The sequence below is a fragment of the Sceloporus undulatus genome, chromosome 9 (genome assembly GCF_019175285.1).
Source record: "Sceloporus undulatus isolate JIND9_A2432 ecotype Alabama chromosome 9, SceUnd_v1.1, whole genome shotgun sequence".
NCBI lineage: Eukaryota > Metazoa > Chordata > Lepidosauria > Squamata > Phrynosomatidae > Sceloporus > Sceloporus undulatus.
Window position 1 is genome coordinate 22,433,367 of NC_056530.1, and position 21,414 is coordinate 22,454,780.

Here is a 21,414-nt window from a genome sequence, read left to right on the forward strand (position 1 = left end):
CCATCTCTGTTTGCCCTTGGTAAAAGGAGCTGGATCATCTTCGTGACATGATCCAATGTTACTGGCCTAGCGGCACTCAGTTGCCTACCTGGCTAGTACCACCTTTGTGAGTGTACAGGTGCTTCCTTGTGGAAAGATAGGAAGATGCAGCCACAGGGACTCGGCACCCACCCCATTTGTGCCCAGATGCCACAATGGCGGAGATGGCAGCAAGTGTAACTCGGGAGCCGTGACATTTGAGGGCAAGCGCCGGTGAAGCGGACGGATCGGGCTAATTATTTCTTGAGAGCTCTCATTACCGCTGTCTCCTGGGGCTGTTAGCTAATTATCAGAAGTGGCATATGGTAATGGTTTAAATGGCAATTTATCAATCCCCAGCCAACGCCCACCTGCTTGCTCAGGCAAACGGAGAGCGGGGAAGGGGCAATGGCTCTGGGTCACCACACTTCTCCCACCCACCCACCAACCATGGGAATATTCAAGAATATTAAGAGCATTAAGAGAATTTCATCAAAAGATTTTTAAAATCACAGATGCAGCCAGACCTCTGTATCCACTGATTCTGCATCCACCAATTCCACCATCCATGGCTTGAAAATACAGTGTGCCCTTGGGATCTGCTGGGGTTTGGTTCAAAGACCCACCCATGGCGTGGGTACCCAAACCCATGGATACTGAAGCCCCAAAGGCATGGTAGAAAGGTGTCCCTTATATAAAATGGAAAAATCAAGGTATGCTTTTTTGGAATGTACTGCATAGACTCGAATATAAGTTGACCTCATGTATAACTCAAGGGCAGGTTTTGGGTCCAAAATTATGGATTTTGATGGGACCCATGGATAAATCGAGGGTGAAACTCAGGGGCATGTAACAAAGGATCTAAAGGATAAAGCAAAGGAAAAACTGTACCAAAGAACTTTAAAAATTCCTGCAGGCGCAATTGTTTGTGTTCACACTAGGCTGGATGAATGAGAGAGTAGAGGTGGATCAGTGCTTCCAGGACAGAGTACACTCTTGCCTTTCGTGAATGTACTAATAAAGGAGATACGGTAGTTCCTTTATTAAAGTAAGAGTTAAAGTACAGCACTTAATAAGTTGACTCTGTTTTTTGGGGTCAATTTTTAGACTAGAATTTCTAGACTTATGCATGAGTATAGACAGTATATATTTTACGATAACAACTGTGGCTAAGCCAGGGTTGTTGTTATCACCATTCAAGAAGGGCCAGTTTTCTAAGCTCTGCAGTTTCCTTCTATTGACGGCATTGTGCATCACTTGCAAGAGGGATTCTCATGTTCTTCTCCTGTGCCAGGAACCGAATGTATCACTCCAGCTTCTTCCTCTTTTGTTTGCAACTCTCCGCTGTCAAAAATGGACAGTGAGATTTGGAAGAGCAGTTCTCTGGTTTGCAGCTTCTCCCTGGGGATTCTGGGCCTCCCACCCAAGGTTGCCCCTTTGCTATGGTCCATCAGCGATCCCTCTATTCCTCCCGCCCTTCCTTTGCAGTTCATCTGACCATCCTGCTTTTAAAATGCCATGGTTTTGTCTTGGGCAGAAGAACCAGAGACAGCTGCTGACCCAGGGTCTGCCTCCATCCGGGAGTCTGCCATCTCTGCCCTGCTTTTGACGGGATGATTGGCATCGATGGAGGACTCCCGGGGCCAGGAAGGCAGAGGAGGGTGAGTCGATAAGAAGAACGCTTCTCTGGGTTTGCAAAAGCTTCTGGGGACCTGATCTGAGAGTTCATTTGGACTCCAAATCCCCTCTACCAATATGTTCTATTTCCTTCTTTTTCTTTGCCAAAAAATAAAGAGGTTGATGGGTTTCCACTCAGTTCGGCTAAATTTGGTGTTTTCCGTAATGGTAGAATTCAAAGATATAACCGTGTTAGTCTGTAAAATCAATATGCAGAGAGATCTTTTAGCACCTTTGAGACTAAATGAAAAAGCTGGCAGCAGGAGGTTTCGTAGACTTAAGTCTACTTCCTCAGATACATTTGGAGAAGGAGAGTTTTGTCTAGGATAGCTCATGCTGCCAACTTCTTTCTTTCAGTTAGTCTCAAAGGTGCTTCAAGATCTCTCTACATACTGATTCTACAGACTAACATGGCTATACCTTTGAATTCTAACACTTGAATGTTGCTTGGTTATACATCTTGCTTTTCATCTATGACATATTGGAGGATATGTCCGCCAGATTCCTCTGACCACTACACACCTCTCCTCACCCCTGCCATGACAAATGGCATGAAGACTTACTCTTCTTTGCTTTGCCCAGGACATCGCTTTGCAGAGCACTAGTGACGGCCTCCTTCTCTGGTCCCAGCAGCTCAAAGTGAACCTAATTTTACCCACGGCCGGAGGAGCAGCTGTGCAGATGCCAGCGGCTGGATCAATTGAGTTAGAGGCTTGGGCACGGCAGCCCTGCACAGCGGTGAAGCGAGGCATTAATATCGTTTGGCACCTTGGCCAGGTGTGATCGTTTCCTTTCCAAAATATATTCCTCCACTTGTCCGCCTCTGTATGGCCGGGGGTCTTCATCAGCTCCTTGTCGGCTGCCATGGGGCTAATTCAGCTTTATTTGGAAGCAATCAAATTTGGCAGCTTGCTTGATGTGGGGGCAATGTTATTGGAGGGGGGGGGAGAACCTGGATTCAACAGATGGTTGGCAGAAAATTGCTCCATGGCCTACCCCTCCATGTACAAAGAAAACTCCACCAACCCTTTTGAGCACAGGAGAAGAAGTTTGCAGGACTCTGTTTGGAAACCTACAGGGCCAATGATTTTTCCTGTCTTATCCTTTTCTTGGTGGGGTGGAGATATGGTTGCCAGAGTAAAAAAAATATGGGTTTGAAATGTGCTGGAGGAGATTAGTAAAAACACCCTAGATTGCCAAAAAGACAAATCTGAGAACAAATCAAGCCTGACTTCTCGCTAGAAACCAATCCGACTCAATAGAGGCTGTCATGCTTTGGACATGTCATGAGATGACATGACACTGGAAAAGGCTGATAACGCTTGATAAAGTTGAAGGCAATGGGAAAAGTGGAAGACCACTTTATAGATGGATTGATTCCATAACACACTGTGGAGATAATCTAGTTTGAGATCACTTTAACTGCCCTGGCTCAATGCTAGGGAATTGTGAGAACTGTAGTTTGTTGTGGCACCAGAGCTCTCTGCCATAGAAGGCTAAATGTCTCACAAAACTGCAGTTCCCAGGACTGAGCCAGGGCAGTTAAAGCGGTTTTCAAACTGGATTATTTCTACAGTGCATCTTGGACCACAGTCTTGGCTTTGCAAGACCTGAGCAAGTCTCTTGTAAGCAAAAGCTAACTTAATAGCCAAGAACAACAACAAATTAGAAAAAGCAGCAGGAAAAATTATTTCTTTCTCTGTGCCATAAAGGATGGAGGCAGTGTGTGTGCGTTTGTTGTTGTTGTTGTTATGAAATGACGAGATCTAGACTTGCTCCTGTTAGAATTCCTCTACTTTTACTACCTGTCCTAAGCATTATGGATGGGTCACTTGCTCATCCCAACCAAGTAAATCAAAGCGGACCTTTCTTCCTCCTCGTCTCTTTATCCCTACAGAGACGTCCCCATCATGGAGTGTCAACTGTTTAATTGCCTCGGCAGTGACCTCCGAGTGTCTCATCGAAAACGCTTGATGATTTTATTTTATTTCTTATTTTTTTAAAGCAATTTTATCTGTCAGCCGTAATTAACGCGCTTGAACGTTAAAGTGACTGTCGCTTCCATTCATCTCTTGCTGTTTCTCTCCCCTTCTCCCCCTTTAGGAGGGAATGTCGTAATTGTGCAAATATATTCTGGCAGGATAAAGGGGCATTGTTAGGGCAGGTCTTTAGCAATGGGGGAGAGAGAAAGAGAAGCTTTCGGGGATTCCCTTCTCCATCGGGAGGGATGGGGCTAGGGACATGTCCAAAATTTTTGTAGACACAAGATACTTTGTTTGTTTGGGAGGGAGCAGGATCACCAGCTGGGGTCCCCGGTTTTCAGGGCCTGACCCTGTTTCTTGCTCCCCAAAGCAAGGAGGAGGTGAGAGTAATGCTTTGAAAACAGGATTTTGAAACCTCCCCCCCCCCAAAAAATATATATATATATATTCCCCACCCTCACCCCCAATGCACAATAATTTATCTGCAACACTTTGGGACATTTGAATGGGAAAAGACTGCAGAAGAATCCGGCTCATCCGTTTTTCTTCCCAAAGGGATTTCCTGACTTTTGGGAAACCCATTTTTCAACCTCAGAACAAATGCTTTTTAAAGCAGTCTATTGTATATTGTACTGTATATACTCATGTATAAGTCTAGAAATTCTAGTCCAAAAATGGACCAAAAAACAGAGTCGACTTATCCACGGTTCAGTATAAGTGCTGTACTTTAACTCCTTATTTTAATAAAGGAACTCTCTATCTCCTGATGGAAAGCAAGAGTGTAATGTGTCCTGGAAGCACTGATCCACCACTACTTCTCTCATCCATCCAGCCTTCAGTGTGAACACAAACAAACTGTGGCTGCTGGAATTTCTTAAGTTCTTTGGCATCATTTTCCTTTGCGTCATCCTTTAGATCCTTTGTTACATACCCCTGAGTTTTACCCTTGACTTATCCATGGGTCATATCAAAATCCATAATTTTGGTACCAAAACCTGCTTTCAATTTATACATGAGGTTGACTTATAATCGCATATATATGGTATATTTCTGCATGGGAGAAGGAGGGATAAGGGCCCCTGTGGCCCCTTGATTCGGTCATTCTATATTCACTGACCCTTCCTTCCTTCCTTCCTTCCTGTATGGAACTAATCATAATTGCTGGTTTTGCTGTAGCCCAACTCCTTCTAATTGCAACTAGTTTTCTTGGCATTTTTCCTTTCTTTAAACAAACGTATTTTAGCAATCCTGTCACTCATGGGGGATACTGAGGGCAGAAAATCTGCTTCCTCCCTAGACCCACTTCTAGACTGCATGATACCTTGCAACCATCCTTCTCTTCCTGCCTACCTATCTGCACTTGATTTCTCAAAAGTTGTCCTAGGAAGGAAGAAAAAGAGTGCATGATCTCCAGCTGAAGAGTGCTGGCCGGCAACCTAAAAACAGGCATTTCTTGGCACTGGTTAACATTTGCCATGGTAAGCCTCAAAGGACTGTCTGACCAGGGCTTCCGTCCCAGGTCTCTCCAGGGAATGGTTTCCTGCTTCCTAGAACAGTTTCTGGAAATGGGGCAGCTGGCTATGGCTCTTCTCTCCCCCACTGTCTCACTGCTGCCGCCTCTTGAAATTACTATCCTCTGTAGAAGAAGGCAGGAGTATGTAGGAAAAGGTTGGAGTAAGTGATGGTGAAAGTGAAGAGTGGAGAAGGAGAAGAAGAAAGAGATGTAGGAAGAGAAAGGGAAAAGGATAAAGTATTGTGAGACCTTGTTATCCGCTGAGGCTTGGTTCCAGGACCTGCCATGGATAACAAAATGCACAGATTCTCAAGTCCCATTAAATATAATGGCACAACAAAATGGTGTCCCTTTTAAAAAATGGAAAATCAAGGTTTGCTATTTGTAATTCTTAATTTTTGGAATATTTTCAAGCTGTGGATGCTGGAATCTGTGGATAAAAAAATCCGTGGATAAGGAGGGCCGAGTGTATTAGGAAGGAGTTAATGGAGAATGAAAGGAGAGATGTGAGAACAAGAAAAGGGTAAAGGAATGAAAGGAATGGAAGAGAATGAACACAGGGCAAAAGTAGGATGAAGGAGTAGTAAAAGGAATCTAAAGCGTAAAAGAGGTGTTTATCCTGCTAGTTAATTAATCAGAGCACTAGGTTTATTCTATGGTTAATCAATGTACTAATTAATCAGTTTAAAACTTGCTCCACTCTGCTGTTTTTAAAATGTTGGTCTATATCTTGGTTCTTTGGGATCAGTTCTGAGGCAACCAACCCAACATGAAAAAGTGGATCTCCAAGAGTTTGATTTGGGATAGGATTTCTAGTCCTTAGGAGAGAATAACCCACCATTTTGAAATAGGATTTTGGCAATCTCCCTGCAACACCTAGCTTCCATCCCCACTCTTCTTGACAAAAGAAGTGACCTGCATTGTTTGAAATATATATATCTCCTCCTTGTTTCTTTTCTTTCTCTCCACAGTCCCTGGATGGGTTTGTGTTTGTGCTGAACCAAGAGGGAAAATTCCTTTACATCTCTGAGACGGTGTCTATTTACCTCGGGCTCTCGCAGGTAGGAGCTGTGTGAGCTGGGTACTAAAACCTGAATAATGCATGCGCAGACTGGAAATAAAAACACACACACACAACCCACTCTATAGGGCCAGATGTACAGCGCATGAGTAATGCAGCCAGCCAGGCTGTGTGCTGAGAATAGCCAAGATGATTGTCTGCAGTGTTTCCATAGCAGAAGACCTGCAATTCAGACAAAAATACTTTAGGACCTGCAGCTGGATGCCATAAGACAAGCGATGTGGCCAGCCAGGAACAGCTGTGGCTGGCCCAGCATTGGGCCATATGTGGCTAGGAGACTTCAACCCTGTTGCCATCATGCCCAGAAAACTTTGCTGGTCCCATATACTGGGATCCTGTACCTTGGACCTGTTTACATGGTGACCAGTGAACCAGTTTTTCTCAGCAACATTGGGAGAAAAGAGCCAAGTCTTGGCTTACATCGTACAGTAATGAAAACAAAAATCCATCAGTGATACCTTTATTGGCCAACCGAAAAACTGCAAACAGTATTTTTTTAACCTGAGAGATCACCTTTGTAGGAATCTCTAGGTCCTCCAGAGCAACTCTGCAGTCAGCAGCTAATGGAAGTTGTCTATAGAATTGTGCTGGGAGACCTAGAAATGCCTAGAGAAGTATCCTCTCTAGGAATCTCTAGGTCCTCCAGGACAACTTTTGCTGGAGGTTGACCACAGAGTTGCGCCGGAGAACCTAGAGATTCCAAGAAAGAGCATATTAATCAAATCTGTGAATAATCAAATCCGAAGAAGTCAAAACTGCAAATGCAGAGGGACGACTGTATTGCTATATTTCCTTGGCAAAGTACTCAGAAATGGGAATTGGAAGAGATTGGGGCTCTTCTGAAAAGTATTATGTTGAGGGCTAGCAAAGAGCTCGATCCCGCTTTTATGTAAGAGGTATAATCTGGCAGGTCTCTCTTTTGCTTTCTCTCTTTGGAAAGAGTGACAGACCAGTGTTACAACTCGGGGTGTTAGCTTAAGAGCTCCACAGGCTTCTTCCTTTGACTTAGATGTATTGGTTAAAAGGACCTTTCCAGCAAAACCTGAATCTGTCCCTAGCTGTATCTTTGCCTCCTAACAGAGCATTTCTTGTGTTCGACCTCTCTGCTTCTCACCTGCCAATGAATGGAGACGAATGCCAGTCTTGGGTTGTTTTGGCCTGCTGGTTTCCATCTCCCACGCATGAATAATTAATCGTAGTAATTATCTCCACTACAGACCAAGGGCTTTAACATGCTTTGTCTGATAATTGATGATCGGTCTCTCTTCCAAGCTGGGATTGACTGATTGTAGTGAGGAGAGAGGTGGCTGAAATAAGAAACGCATCTTTGGAGCTTGATTTCCATCTCCTGTCTCCCACTTCTGCTTTCAGGAAAACCAGGAGCAACTTGCAACCCAGAGATAATGGCTGCATCCACACTGCAGAAACAATCATGGTTGATATCACTTTAGCTGCCATGGTGCAATGCTATGGAATTCTGGGAACTGTAGTTTTGTAAGACTTTTAGCCTTCTCTATCTAGAGAGCTCTGGTGCCACAACAAGCTAGATTTTCCAAAACTGCATAGCATTGAGCCATGGAATTAAAGGGCAGAGTTGCACATGTCTCAAAATGAGCACATGCTCATTGGGTTGCACAGCTTTATTCATCAATAAAGCCACATTGCATCAAAGTGATGAAGCTCCTGCATTTTGTATATAGAATCATAGAATCATAGAATCATAGAGTTGGAAGAGACCACTAGGGCCATCCAGTCCAACCCTCTGCCATGCAGGAAATCCAAATCAAAGCATCCCTGACAGATGGCCATCCAGCCTCTGTTTAAAGACCTCCAAGGAAGGAGACTCTATCACCCTCCGAGGGAGTGCATTCCACTGTCGAACAGCCCTTACTGTCAGGAAGTTCCTCCTAATGTTCAGGTGGAATCTCTTTTCCTGTAGCTTGCATCCATTGTTCCGGGTCCTGTTCTCTGGAGCAGCAGAAAACAAGCTTGCTCCCTCCTCAATATGACATCCTTTCAAATATTTAAACAGGGCTATCATATCACCTCGTAACCTTCTTTTCTCCAGGCTAAACATCCCCAGCTCCCTAAGTCGTTCCTCATAGGGCATGGTTTCCAGACCCTTCACCATTTTTGTCACCCTCCTTTGGACACGCTCCAGTTTCTCAATGTCCTTTCTGAATTGTGGTGCCCAGAACTGGACACAATATTCTAGGTGGGGCCTGACCAGAGCAGAATACAGTGGCACTATTACTTCTCTTGATCTAGACACTATACTTCTATTGATGCAGCCTAAAATAGCATTGGCCTTTTTAGCTGCCGCATCACACTGTTCACTCATGTTCAACTTGTGGTCTACTTGGACTCCTAGATCCCTTTCACACGTAGTTTCATTCAGCCAGGTGTCACCCATCCTATATCTGTGCATTTTATTTTTCCGCCCTAAGTGCAATACCTTACATTTCTCTGTGTTGAATTTCATTTTGTTAGCTTTGGCCCAGCTTTCTAGTCTATTCAGGTCATTTTGAATCTTGATCCTGTCCTCTGGGGTATTAGCTATTCCCCCTAATTTGGTGTCATCTGCAAATTTGATAAGTATGCTCCCAATTCTGTCATCCAGGTCATTGATAAAGATGTTGAATAGCACTGGGCCCAGGACAGAGCCCTGTGGGACCCCACTGGTCACTTCTCTCCAGGATGAAAAGGAGCCATGGCTGACCACCCTTTGGCTTCGGCCGGTCAACCAATTACAGATCCATGTAACAGTTCCTTTGTCTAGCCCACATTTTACCAGCTTGTTTGCAAGTATGTCATGGGAAACCTTGTCAAAGGCCTTACTGAAATCAAGATATACTATATCCACAGCATTCCCTTCATCTACCAAGCTGGTAATTTTATCAAAGAAAGAGATTAGGTTTGTCTGGCATGACTTGTTTCTCTGAAACCCATGTTGACTTTTTGTGATTATACTTTTTGTGATTATTTGTGATATCTTAATCTGGAATATCTCAAAGGAGTGGGCCTTGCAAGCCAGAGGTGGGCAACTGTTGGAAGGACAGCTTCTGACTTTTGCCACCGGAAGTGAAATTGCATCACTACTTCTTTGCCTTAGGGCCATTATTGGCCACGGAGGGAGATTGTAGAGCTTAAGACAAGAGAATTGCTAAATTTGGAGGAGGTTCTTTGGGGCTTGAAAATCAATCAGGAAAAAATAATTAAATATTTTGGAGTCTGTGGGTTTGGGAATTGTTACTGAAGTTTGCAAATAAGAGGCTGGCTCTGCACTTTGCTGTCAGCCAAAATCCATACCCAAATGACTTAGCATTTAGAGTTGCTGGGCTTTTTTATTATTATTATACATTACAATCACAAACTTATTCCTTTCCTTTGTGATTTTTAAATCCTGCACACAAATAGATGGGTTCTGGGCTGCGTCATCACTCTCACCACAACCACCGCCTTCTTCCTATGGTTGTTTCTCTCTCTCTCTGTTTTGTTCTCCGTTGTCGCCAGTTTGGCTGTGTGTGGTTGAGATGGGATGGGAAGGCGAGAAGGAATTGGGAATGTTTTTTGGGGGGAGGCTCTTCTCCTTTTCAAGTGGATTTCTGCTCCCCAAGGCCCCCATTTACAAACCGGGGCACTTTCAACCTTTTCTCTGGCAAAGAAGATTCCAAACCCGGAGCAAACCTCAGGCAAGGAGAAGGCAGCCTTTGATACAGCATTAAATCGTGATGGGGAAGACCTTGCCGCGGGCCATTGGAGAAGAAGGCAGAGGGGACCGGCATTGTGCGTTGGGGGGGGAAGTGTGCAGGTTGTGTGTCTGTGTGTGTCTATGTGTGTCTCTGGGAGGAAGGTGACTCTCACATCCTGCCATCAGTTTGCAGCAAGGCTGGTGAGCAAAGCCCTTCTTCTCAGGTCTGGGAAACAGCTGGGTTGTCGTGTGTTGTGTGTGTCCCTGAATGCTTCTGACTGATTGACTCTCCTCTTTCAACTCTTTCTTGGACACTCTGGAGACTCCTGGCCTTCATCTCCCTCCTCCACCAGCCTCGATTTCATTCTTCTTTTTTCCCCTTCCTGTTTTTCTTCCCCCCATCTCTTCTTTTCCCTCCCTTTTCCTTTTCTCAGGCAAGATTAATATTTCTGTTAAAATGCAACCGTTTTTTCGACTTGCATTTTATTGGTTATTCTCTGCTAGAGTAGATGCACTGAATCGATTGTTGCACGGTATTCCAGATTAAGATATACAAAGCCGGTGTGGTGCAGTGGTTTAAATGTTGGATTAGGACACTGGGAGAGCGGGGTTCGGATCTCCGCTCAGCCGTGGAAACCCACTGGGTGACTTTGAGCAAGACACGCTCTTTCAGCCCCGGAGAGCAAATTCTGCCAAGAAAACACCACAGTAGGGTTGCCATAAGTCAGAAATGACTTGAAGGTACACAACAAGAAGTAAATAAAATGTCAGGCTCATCCATGCCATAGAATTTCCCATTTTGATCTACGGATGTGAAAGGTGAACAGTGAAGAAAGCTGACAGAAAGAGGATCCAACCCATTTACAGTGTGCTGGAGGAGGGTTCTAGAAAGATGGCATTCTCTGAAGATGCCAGCCACAGATGCTGGCAAAATGTCAGGAATAAACCCTTCTAGAACATGGTTACATAGCCCGAAAAACACACAAAAAACCATAATAACAAAGTCAGCACATAGGTAAACCTCAGTGGGTCTTCTGTGTTTAGGGAGAGCTGGCTTGGGCAGTGGCTTCATTGTATGACTGGAAGAAAAGGGTTTAGACCCTCGCTCACCCATTGAAACCCTCTGGGTGACTTTAAGCAAAGCACACACACTCAACTTCAAATGAAGGCAATGGCAAACCTCTGAATAAAACCTGCCAAGAAAACCCTAATAGAGGGTCACTACAAGTCACAGCCAACATGAGAGCTTATAACAACAACCAGAGCAACTCTGTTTTGAACAAACAGTAGGATTCATGGTGCTGGGACTGCCAGGGGGAGCATGGCCCAAGGGAGGCTATCTAATCCTGATGTTTGTTTTTGGATGCCAGTCAGCCCCTGGTAGCCCAGGCCAGAAAAGCTTTTGCAAATACCTGGAGGATGTTTCCTTCCATTTGCTGGTGTTTGCTGCCACATTTGATAGTTGGGCCTGTGGTTGTTTTGTTACTGCTGAAGACATGAACTAGGAAAGCTGATGAAGACAACATTTCAAAGTAAAGCTGGAGCATTGCTTGGAGAGGTCAGTCTGAAGGCTCCGGCTCCCAGAGTCAGAGGAGGCTGGTGACTTTGTGTCCATGGGGCAGTGAACCCAGAACCTCCTACAGAAGTGAAGCCCTAATGGGACTTGTTTGGTCTTCAAAAACATTTGATCCTGTAGGAGGAAAAAACAAATCCTCTACCTCACACTCTCAGTGGCTGGATTCCCATTGGTTCACTACACTTGTGTAACACCACCAAAATCAGCCATGGGGGCAGGAAGTAAAAACATGATCATGAAGGAAAGAAGTAGGCTACTTGGAGCCAGCAAATTTGGCCTGCCCAATTCTGCCGCTGCTTCGGATTGTGACCTTTGTATTGCTTGCTTGCTTGCTTCCTTCCTTCCTTTCTTTCCATCTTTACTCACTTCCCTTTATTCTTTCTGCCAAACTGCACATCGCCAGCGGCGTCTCTTTCCTGAAGACGTGCTCCTTTAAACGCACCTGACTGTCCTCCTGCCAGGGGAAGCCAATACCTCCGCGTTATTATTTATTGATCTCCCCACCTCCTCCCCTTCATTATGATGTGAGGAACGTTAACCTGAAGCGCTGACCTTTAGTATTCAAATCTGCGGATGCAGCTCCCCCAGGCCTCTGCATGCCAATGAGGTGCCTTCGGTCCAGAGACGGGCAGAGTGTTATGGAGGTCACTACGCTTCCCAATGCCACCAGAAAGGAAGGGCTATGCCAGCTAAGGAAGGCTGGGTTGTATATTAGCAGCCACAGGGGACAGAAGCATTAGAAGAACAGCAAAATGCCTCTTCCACCATTGCACAGGTCATTGGTTGATGCTCAGGTATTTCGTCACTCAGATACCCAAAGCATACCGGTGCCAGTTCCACCAAAGAAGGAATAGTTCATGTGCTATGCTGGCCCAGTTGGTGGCTTCCATGTCAGGGGTGCAGTGAATTTATGCCAGGTTTTCATCATGCTGGGGAGCCCTTCTTTCTGACCCATCATCCCCATGGTACATCTGGTGGGAATATGGGAGGCAGGGCCATCTCAGTGGTTGCCCCAGGCTCTTGAACACATTTCCCAGACAGCATATGGATGTGAAGATACCACATTTTAGCTGCAACAGGGGCGTCTGAAAGGGGAAGCCAAGGGATTGGGACTTTACTCCTTGAGGTTTCTACCTCCAGCAAAGGTAAAACGCTTTTTAAAAACAGGGACTGCATGACCTTTGCCAAGTTGCATGCTCTCAGCCTCAGGGCAAGGAAATGGCAAGCCTCCTCTGAACAAATCTTTGCAAGCAACCCCCATAATAGGGTCGCCTTGAGTCAGAGAAGACTTGAAGGCACCCAACAACCACAACATCTGCATTCTGATGCTTACTTGCAAAATATTGTCTAGCAATACAGCTGATCCCCCCCCCTTTTTTTTTAGCACCTTGGATAGCTCCCGTAATATCTTGAATTGTGCAAATCATACCTTCAGGTCACTACTTCTTCATGTAATTCTCAGTCAAACAGAAAGAGGATGGGACTTCAAAGTCCACCCCCTTCTTTGGCCACACTTCAAAGTTTTGCCAAATGTGGCCTGCCTTTGTTTCAAACCTATCCTAGTAGCCATGAGGACTAGCAACTTGCCTTTTGTTGTTATTAAATGAGAGCTGACCTTCTCAGGAAGCAGGGTTTTTCAGCTAATGCTCCATCCTGAGTTGCACTCTGCTCCTCCATCTCTCATACAGAAAACTGCTTGCCTAAATAAAGCTTTTGTTTTGCTATGAAGCGACAAGAGGATCCAGTTGCAATGGAGGAGGCAAGAGAGTGGGCCTAGAGACAAGTTTTCTACCCCTGGGAACCATCCAAGAAGTAGTCAAGCTGCCAAAAATACTCAAAAAACAAAAATGGGGGATGGTTTGATTTAAATTTGAAAATCTTGGCTGGAATTGAGTATAGGGCTTACATCTACATAAATGGATTTATGTCTGTGGGGAATACAATGCAGCAGTTTTGCAACTGAGAGCCAGCATAGAGTAGTGGTTTGAGCATTGGATTGTGACTTTGGAGACCAGGGTTCGAATCCCAGCAGAGCCACAGAAACTCCCAGTGTTTATATTTAGGTCTGAATTCTTTTTTTAAATCAGAGTTTGAGTCTCCTTTATCCTTAATTCCAAAATCCATAATATTCCAAAATCCAACCTTGTAAACAGAGGTGGCCGAGATAGTGACACCTTTACTTTCTGTTGGTTCAGTGTACCTTGTTTCATGCACACAGTTATTAAAAATGTTATGTATGAAATCACCTCCAGGCTCCGTGTATAAGGTGCAAATGAAACATAAATGGATTTTGTGTTTAGTCTTGGATCTCTGCTCCAAGATATCATTCGGATTCATTTTGAGCAATAGAATAAGGTGGAAACGGAAACGTTTTACTCATTTCATATATTTGTGGTTCTATTTGCTAATCACTTCAATAAATATATACAGGTTGAGTCTCCCTTCCAAAATCCAGACTATTCAGAAATCCAAATAGGTCCACCTGGGTGACTGAGACAGCGATGCCTTTGTTTCCGGATGGTTCAGTGTACACAAACTTTGTTTCATGCACAAAATGATTTAAAATGCTGTATAAAAGTACTTTCTGGCTACATGTGTAAAGTGTATATGAAACATAAATGAAGTTCATGTTTAGACTCGGTTCCTTTCTCCAAGAGCTCTCATTATATATAAGCAAATATTCCAAAATTAGGGAGAAAATCTGAGATCCAAAATACTTCTGGCCTCAAGCATATCAGATAAGAGAGACTCAGTCTGTATAGATTGCAATGCTAGAAATTTGGGGACTGAAGAATAGTTTCATGGGGGAGAATTTTTGTTTGAGGGGACAATGGTCTCATGTTGTCTCTTCTCCATAGCTTGACCTAAACACTGGGACACACTTCTCCATTTGATGCACCTTTGTGTTCTTGATCTCCCAGGTAGAACTGACTGGAAGCAGCATCTTCGATTATGTCCATCCTGGGGACCACCTGGAAGTCGCTGAGCAGCTGGGTCTGAAGACGCCCTCTGACCCTTCGCGCCCAAATCGCCACAAAACATCCCATGTGGCAGGTGCCATTGCCGCCACTGCTTCTTCTGGGCTGTCTGAGGCCTCCGAATCTGGTATGACCCTTGAGCAAACTCAGCTGGGCATCTCTTAAATGCTGAGTTCAGATCCCTACAGAAATGACTTTGTCACAACAAGCTCCAATTTCGTAAACCTGTTCACTGCATTCAATCCCTTAGATCAGTGGTTCCCAAACTTTGGTCCTCCATTTGGAACTTCAGCTCCCAGAATTCCTTACTGTTGGGGCTTTAGCTGTAGTAGTGCTATAGCTCCATCCTATGGAATCCTGGGATTTGTAGTTTTATATGGTCTTTAGCCTTCTCTGACAAAGAGGGCTGGTGCCTCACCAAGCTACAAATCCAAGGAATCTGTAGGATGGAACCATGGCAGTTTAAGTGGTGTAAACTACATTATTTCTACAGTGTAGAGCAGAGTGGTCCCCAAACTGTGCTCTTTAAGGGATTTTGGACTTCAGCTCCAAGAATCCCAGACTGTTGACCAACATGGCTGAGGCTTCTGGAAGCTGGAGTCCAAAATCTCTTAAAGGGCATGGTTTGGGGACCACTGGTGTAGATGCACCCATTGTTTGGGTGATTTGGGGACAATATGTTTTGCATGGGTGCAGGGGAACATCCCAAATACTGACTCCAGCTTCTGCATGGCCTTGATCCTTCCTTACTCAATGAGTAAGTCCCTATCTGCATTCCTGGGATGTACTTTAGTGTCCCAGGTGCCGCAAAGGACCAAACTTCTAAGTCTCCATCTGTTGCTGTTCCTGAGGTTGACCCAACACTGGTGTCAGCCGCTGCCTTTGGGGTTTCATTTCTACCTCTTCTTCCTCCTCCTTCCGCCTGGACAAGCAAAAAGTCAGGGAATGAAAGAGAATCTGCGCTCTCCCCCTCCGCTCATTTGATATCAGCCTCCATGGCTTTTATCTGGGGAACTTGTGAAAGATTTATACCAAACCTTGGATAGTAAAAGAGAATACAAGATAAGCATTGTGCCCTGAGTGTCTTCTCGGAAAAAACACACAGAGAAGCGGGGAGGAATCCAGCTGGACCTCAACCAGGGTCAGGGCACCTAGTTCCAGCATCCTTTTCTCAACACAAGCTGGCACCGTCCCTCTGGGAAACCTACAGTCAGAATAGAAGGGAAGCGGTCCTCTGGTTTGGAACATCTGGAGCATCCAAGTAATCAGAGATATGCTGCTTCTGGACATGGAAGATCTATTTAGAGTGGCTAAGCAAGGGAGGAACCAAAGCAGGACTGCCAGAAGAGAAGAAAGGAAAGACAGGAACCTGTGAAAGGCGACAACAAAATATAGCTTGGAGCACGTCTGTCCAGTGTCCCAGTAGCTACTTTTCTCTTCTTCATTTTTCCTTGTACAGTGGGCCCTTGGTATCTGCCGGGGTTTGGTTCTAGGACCCCCAATAAATACCGAAATTCCTGGATGCTCAAGTCCCATTAAATATGGTAGCATATTAAAAGGGTTGCCATGATGGATAGACTTATACACGACTATATCCAGTAAATTTCCAGGCTTATACGCGAGTATATAGAGCATGCTATCACTTCTTTCGCTCAAAGGTGCTACGAGATCCCTTGGCAATTCAATAACTAGTTATATCAAAACCGTTTTCCATTCCTCCCTTGCTCTGGGATGGATTGGCTCTCTGTTATATATCTCTGGCAACACTTGAGCAGAGCGTCTCAGTGTGAATCGGGAACAGAGCTGCCCAGACAATGTGATGCTCCCATTGAGATGGAGATGTGGGTCCCTCCTTCCCAGACACTCCTGCATCTGCCCCCTTGCCATTCAGTAGGACCACATTCCAGCCATAGAGTTGTTATGGGGCTGCGTGGGTGTGTGTTTGCGTAGGGTGTCAGTCCCCTCTCCTTTATAATTGTATTCTACAGCTATTTTTGGACCATCTGCAAACTTCAGTGAATGCCCCTCAGTAACAGCGGTTATGGAAAATGTATGACTATATTGAGACAGACAAGTTAATGCGTTTGATTAAGAATAAACAAGATCAGCGGACAAACAAGGGACACCATTTTACTGCTCCCTTGTATTTAATGAGACTTGAACAAACCTCAGCGGATACCGAGGGTCTGCTGTACTCCACAGGTTTAGCTTCCATTCCCCTGGGATTTTAATGCTGCATTTATATGTTAAAAGATCAGCACTTTTGAGTTATTTAAGGACTCTTGGGCAAATGCCATCTGGCTTTGGTGTCTTGTTAGCTTGTAACTTGTCAATTAGCTCTATATCTTCATCCGTTGTCACCTCCAGTCGACACAGCTCTTCAAATGCCCTTCTTGAAAACAATGGCATAGATAGGCCTATCTCTTCCAGATCTTTCCAGCAAAAGCAGATGCAAATACTTTAGTCTCTATCTGCACCATCATCCCCTTAAAGTGCCTTTAAAGATTTTGCTCCCTTTTTGCTTCCTGCTTCTCGTTGTTTGCCTTACCATCAACCTGTGAAGATGGATGCTCCTTTTCCATTTTTTTGGAAAATGTGGTGTTTTCAAACTGGTTTTAAACCTTTAAGTTTAAAAAGTGGTGTTTTTAAAACTGGTTTGAAACTTTTTGTAAGGGTTTTTAATTTGTTGTTACTGAAGCTGCCTTGGGTCTCCGGCCCGGGAGAAAAGGCAACATATAAATAATATAATATAATTAATATAATATAATGTGAAGTCGAAGGCTTTCACAGCCGGCTTCCATAGTTTTCTGTGGGTTTTTCCATTCTGGGAGAATTTTAAATCTAAGACTGATAGCCAAAACTCAGATGATCCGGTCAGGATCTCCCCATGCTCCTTTGTTGTCCTGCCTTGCAGAACAGGTCCTCCGTGGTCCAGGAGGACATTTCTTTCCATAAAGTGTGACGCGTAACTTGTCTTTGTGTCTTAGATCCCATTGACTCCCGCGCTGCAGAAGACAATGCCTTGGAACGCTCCTTCTTCATCCGCCTGAAATCCACTCTGACCAAGAGAGGGCTTCATGTCAAAACGTCTGGCTATAAGGTATCGGAAATATCAGGCTGTAATCGGAAATGCCTCCTTCAACAAAGTCGTATTTAATTCAGACTTAAAATTACCTAAGGAGGTAATAATGTTTAGGGAGGAGATTCCAGAAATCAGGGTACCAAAATCCATGGACGCTCACGTCCCATTAAATACAATGAGGTAGTAAAATGGTGCCCTGTATAGAAAAATGGCAACATCAAGGTTTGCTTTTTGGAGTTTTATATTTATTGGAATATTTTCAAGCGATGGATGCTTGAATCTATGGGTAAAGAGTCCATGGATATGGAGGGCCGGCTATATATTCCTTGTCCCAAATCTCTCCCATTGTCACAGCTTGAAATGCCTTGGAAGAGAGCATCTCCCACCTGTTTCTATGTCTCATGCCTTCTCGCTTTCTGCAGGTGATCCATGTGACGGGGCGCCTCCGCGCTCGCCTGCCGTCCTTTTCCCACTCCCATTCGGCACTGGGCCGCGTGATGGGTCTGGTGGCGCTGGCCCACACCCTGCCTCCGTCCACCCTCAGCGAGGTGCGCATTGAGTGCCACATGTTTGTCTTCCGGGTCAACATGGACCTGCAGATCGTGTACTGTGAGAGCAGGTGGGTTGTGGGTTGGACCGTCACATCCGTTGTCTGAGTCATTGGCAGGGAGGAGGGGATGCCACAAGGCCAACCTAAAACACGCTATGGCTTGATTGGAAAATGCGCACACATACACACTGAAAGAGAGAGAGAGGACATTGTATATCTCTGAAGATGCCAGCCACAGATGCTGGCAAAACGTCAGGAATAAACATGGCCTCATAGCCCAAAAAACCCACAAAAAACAATATATAAATGTTTTAAATGATCTTCTCTTCCCCACATATACAGGGGCCATAATCCACCACGTAATTCTCTTGCATGAGGTTCCTGAGTTGTACCGCATTCTCTCTCTCTTTTTAATATTGCATATTTACAAGGGCTTAATGTTTGGTTCAGAATATTGATAGGCTTTCTCTCCATTGTAGTTTTTGAGGCACTTAGCTACATCTAAAAAGTCTGTAGCAATCCAAAGTAGAACAAACTAAAAATGAAGCAAAACAAAGAAAAAGCAGCCGTGGCACAAAATTCTTACCGGAAACTTTAAACCAGGAAAAGAAAATGCAATCGGGAGAGATGCCTGCATGCATCTAAGGGGCTTCTCTGTAGGTTTTAGATTTTGATTTTCCAGGATTGTCAGATCAGGAGATCAGGGGTGGAGGTGAACCTCTACCACAATCTTGCCCTTTCCTCATTTTATTTCAGGATCAGCGATTATATGGACCTGTGTTCCTCGGAGCTGGTGGGCAAAAGCTGTTACCGGTTCATCCATGGCGAGGATGTGGAAGGAATCCGGCAAAGCCACCTGGACTGTATGTTGACTTTTTTAGTAATGATGATAGCACCTCATAGTGAGTTACACTTTACAAAAGGCTGGCTCACACCATCTACTCGGGGATGAGATAGAGATGTACCAGCATTTTTGTGTTTCTGTTGCCCTCCCTGGGCTATGGACGCATGTGGACATATAGAGTCATAGAGCTGGAAGGTCCCACAAAGGCATCTCATCCAACCCCTGCCATGCAGGAGTACCTACTCCTGAAAGACGGTTACTCAACTTCTATTGAAAGGCCTCCAATGATGGAGAGTCCATCACCCTCCAAGGCAGTCTGTTCCATTGTCAAACAGTCCTTATAGTCAATAAGTCCTTCCAAATATTTCATACCCTCCAGTATTTCACAGATGAAAAGCGGGATAGGTGTAGCCAAGCAATTCTAAAGTGTGGTCACTCTGATAAGCCAAGAAGGTGAATCTTTGTGAACCACTTTAGCCATCCTCTGGTCCCATTTCTCTCCCCACCTCGTCCTGGTCCAAAAGCAGACTTTCAAAGGATCCATTCCAGCAACATCGAGTGATAAAGCTCTTTCTGGGTTGGACCGGTTCAGATGCTCTGCAAGGTTTGGGGCGTAATTGTCTATACTCAGATTTACCCTTGACCATATCTGCAAGGCATTTCTATATGAGGAGCATTCAAATGCCCCCCTCCACTACTTTCTGTATGGCTTTCCCACTTGATTCTGCAGATGGTGTAAACTGTACCCTCCTAAAAATTTGGTAAGAGACAGTCAATGAGATGCCAACTGCAACCGATTGTTAATAGCTGTCGTCCTTCCTTCTTCCTTGCACTCCTTTTAGTGTTGAACAAGGGGCAGGTGGTCACCCGGTATTACCGCTGGCTGCAGAAGAACGGTGGCTTCGTGTGGGTCCAGTCCTGTGCCACCATCTCGGTCAACGTCAAGAACCCAAGTGAGAAGAACATGGTTTGGGTGAACTACATCCTCAGGTGAGACAGTACCTTTCGTTTTCATAGGAATTATAGAAAGGCGTGTCAGAGGCCATCTAAACCAACCCCCTGCCATGGAAAAATACACAGCTAAAGCATTCCTGAAATATGCCCACCCAACTGCTGTTTTAAGTCCTCCAAAGAAGGAGAGCCCGCTACTCTCCAAGGCTATCTATTCTACTCTTCAACAGTTCTGGCGGTCAAGAAGTTCTTCCTAATTTTTAGGTGGAATGTCATTTCTTGTAAATGGAATCCGTTGCTGCTGGTTCTCGTCTCCGGAGCAGCAAAGAACAAGCTGCCTCAATCTTTTCAGTATCCCCCCTTCAGAAATTTAAGGATAGTTCCATCATGTCACCTCTCCATCTTCTCTTCTCCAAGTTAAACATATCCAACTCCCAAAGTCGTTCCACATAATTAATTGCTAATTATGTGACTGACTTTGATTGCTTTATGGACAGATTTCCACTGGTTTAGAGAACAGGAATTCCTTCAATATGCTGATGGTAGAAACTTAAGTTGGAGTTCACAATTTTCCTTCCTTCCTTCTTTCCTTCCTTCCTTCCTTCCTTCCTTCCTTCCTTCCTTCTGGTTCTATTATCAAGTGAAGAAATTTTTCTTCTTTGTTCATAGAAAGGCCACCCCCATGTGGTGAAATTGAAGTACAGACATTTTCAAAGATGTAGCTGTGAAAGGGTGCATCTGCACTGAAATAATGCCGTTTAAGACCACTTTAAGTGCCATAGCTCCTTCTGACGAATTCCTGGGCTTTGCAATTTTACAAGGTCTTTAGCCTTCTCTGCCCAAGAGTGCCTCACAGAACTACAAATCCCAGGATGGAGCCATGTCCGTGAAAGTAGTGTCAAACTGCATTATTTCTCCAGTTTGAATGCATGGACACACCCTTGGTTTCTTGCAGCCTGAAAAAGAGAAAGGGAGCAGGAGAAGAAGAAGAAGGTGAAATGTGTTAGCACTTTTAAGACTAACTGGTTTTTACTGCAGCATGGGCTTTCCTGGATCTCAACTCACTTCTTTGGATGGAGTTCTGAGGGGGAGTAAGGCTTCAGACATAAAGCATATTCATACAGTTGGAGGGGGATAGAAATGCAATCTGATTATTCATATAAATTTCATTCTCACCCAAGGCTGGAGCTGTCTGTCTCCATGACACACAGTGACTTCTGTTGAAATGCCACGGGTTTCCCTGGTTAACCCAACTTTGTCCCAGAATTAACCAATTCATGGGAAGCTCTGGTGTTTCACCCTGAGGCTAGCATGGGGATTTGTGGCATCATGTGAATAGTTGGGTCAGGCTCAATTTGGGCAGCCAGCTATTTGCATGCCAAGGACTGTGCCACCCTTCTAACCCACATAAAGCAGCATGGGAAAATATAGTAAAGTACAATATCATCCCAAAGTCTGCAGAACAATGATA

General features: G+C 44.7%; 1 protein-coding gene across 2 annotated transcripts in view; it reads left to right on the forward strand.

Moving 5' to 3' along the window:
- NPAS1 (neuronal PAS domain protein 1) overlaps positions 1-21,414 on the forward strand; it is a 47,040-nt gene that overhangs the window by 19,928 nt on the left and 5,698 nt on the right. For both annotated transcript variants that reach the window (XM_042438847.1, XM_042438846.1), the window contains exons 5-10: positions 6,162-6,251; positions 14,460-14,643; positions 17,504-17,616; positions 18,021-18,217; positions 18,905-19,011; positions 19,835-19,982. In XM_042438847.1, coding sequence (XP_042294781.1) covers positions 6,162-6,251; positions 14,460-14,643; positions 17,504-17,616; positions 18,021-18,217; positions 18,905-19,011; positions 19,835-19,982 — 839 coding nt within the window. The remainder of the gene's footprint in view (positions 1-6,161; positions 6,252-14,459; positions 14,644-17,503; positions 17,617-18,020; positions 18,218-18,904; positions 19,012-19,834; positions 19,983-21,414) is intronic.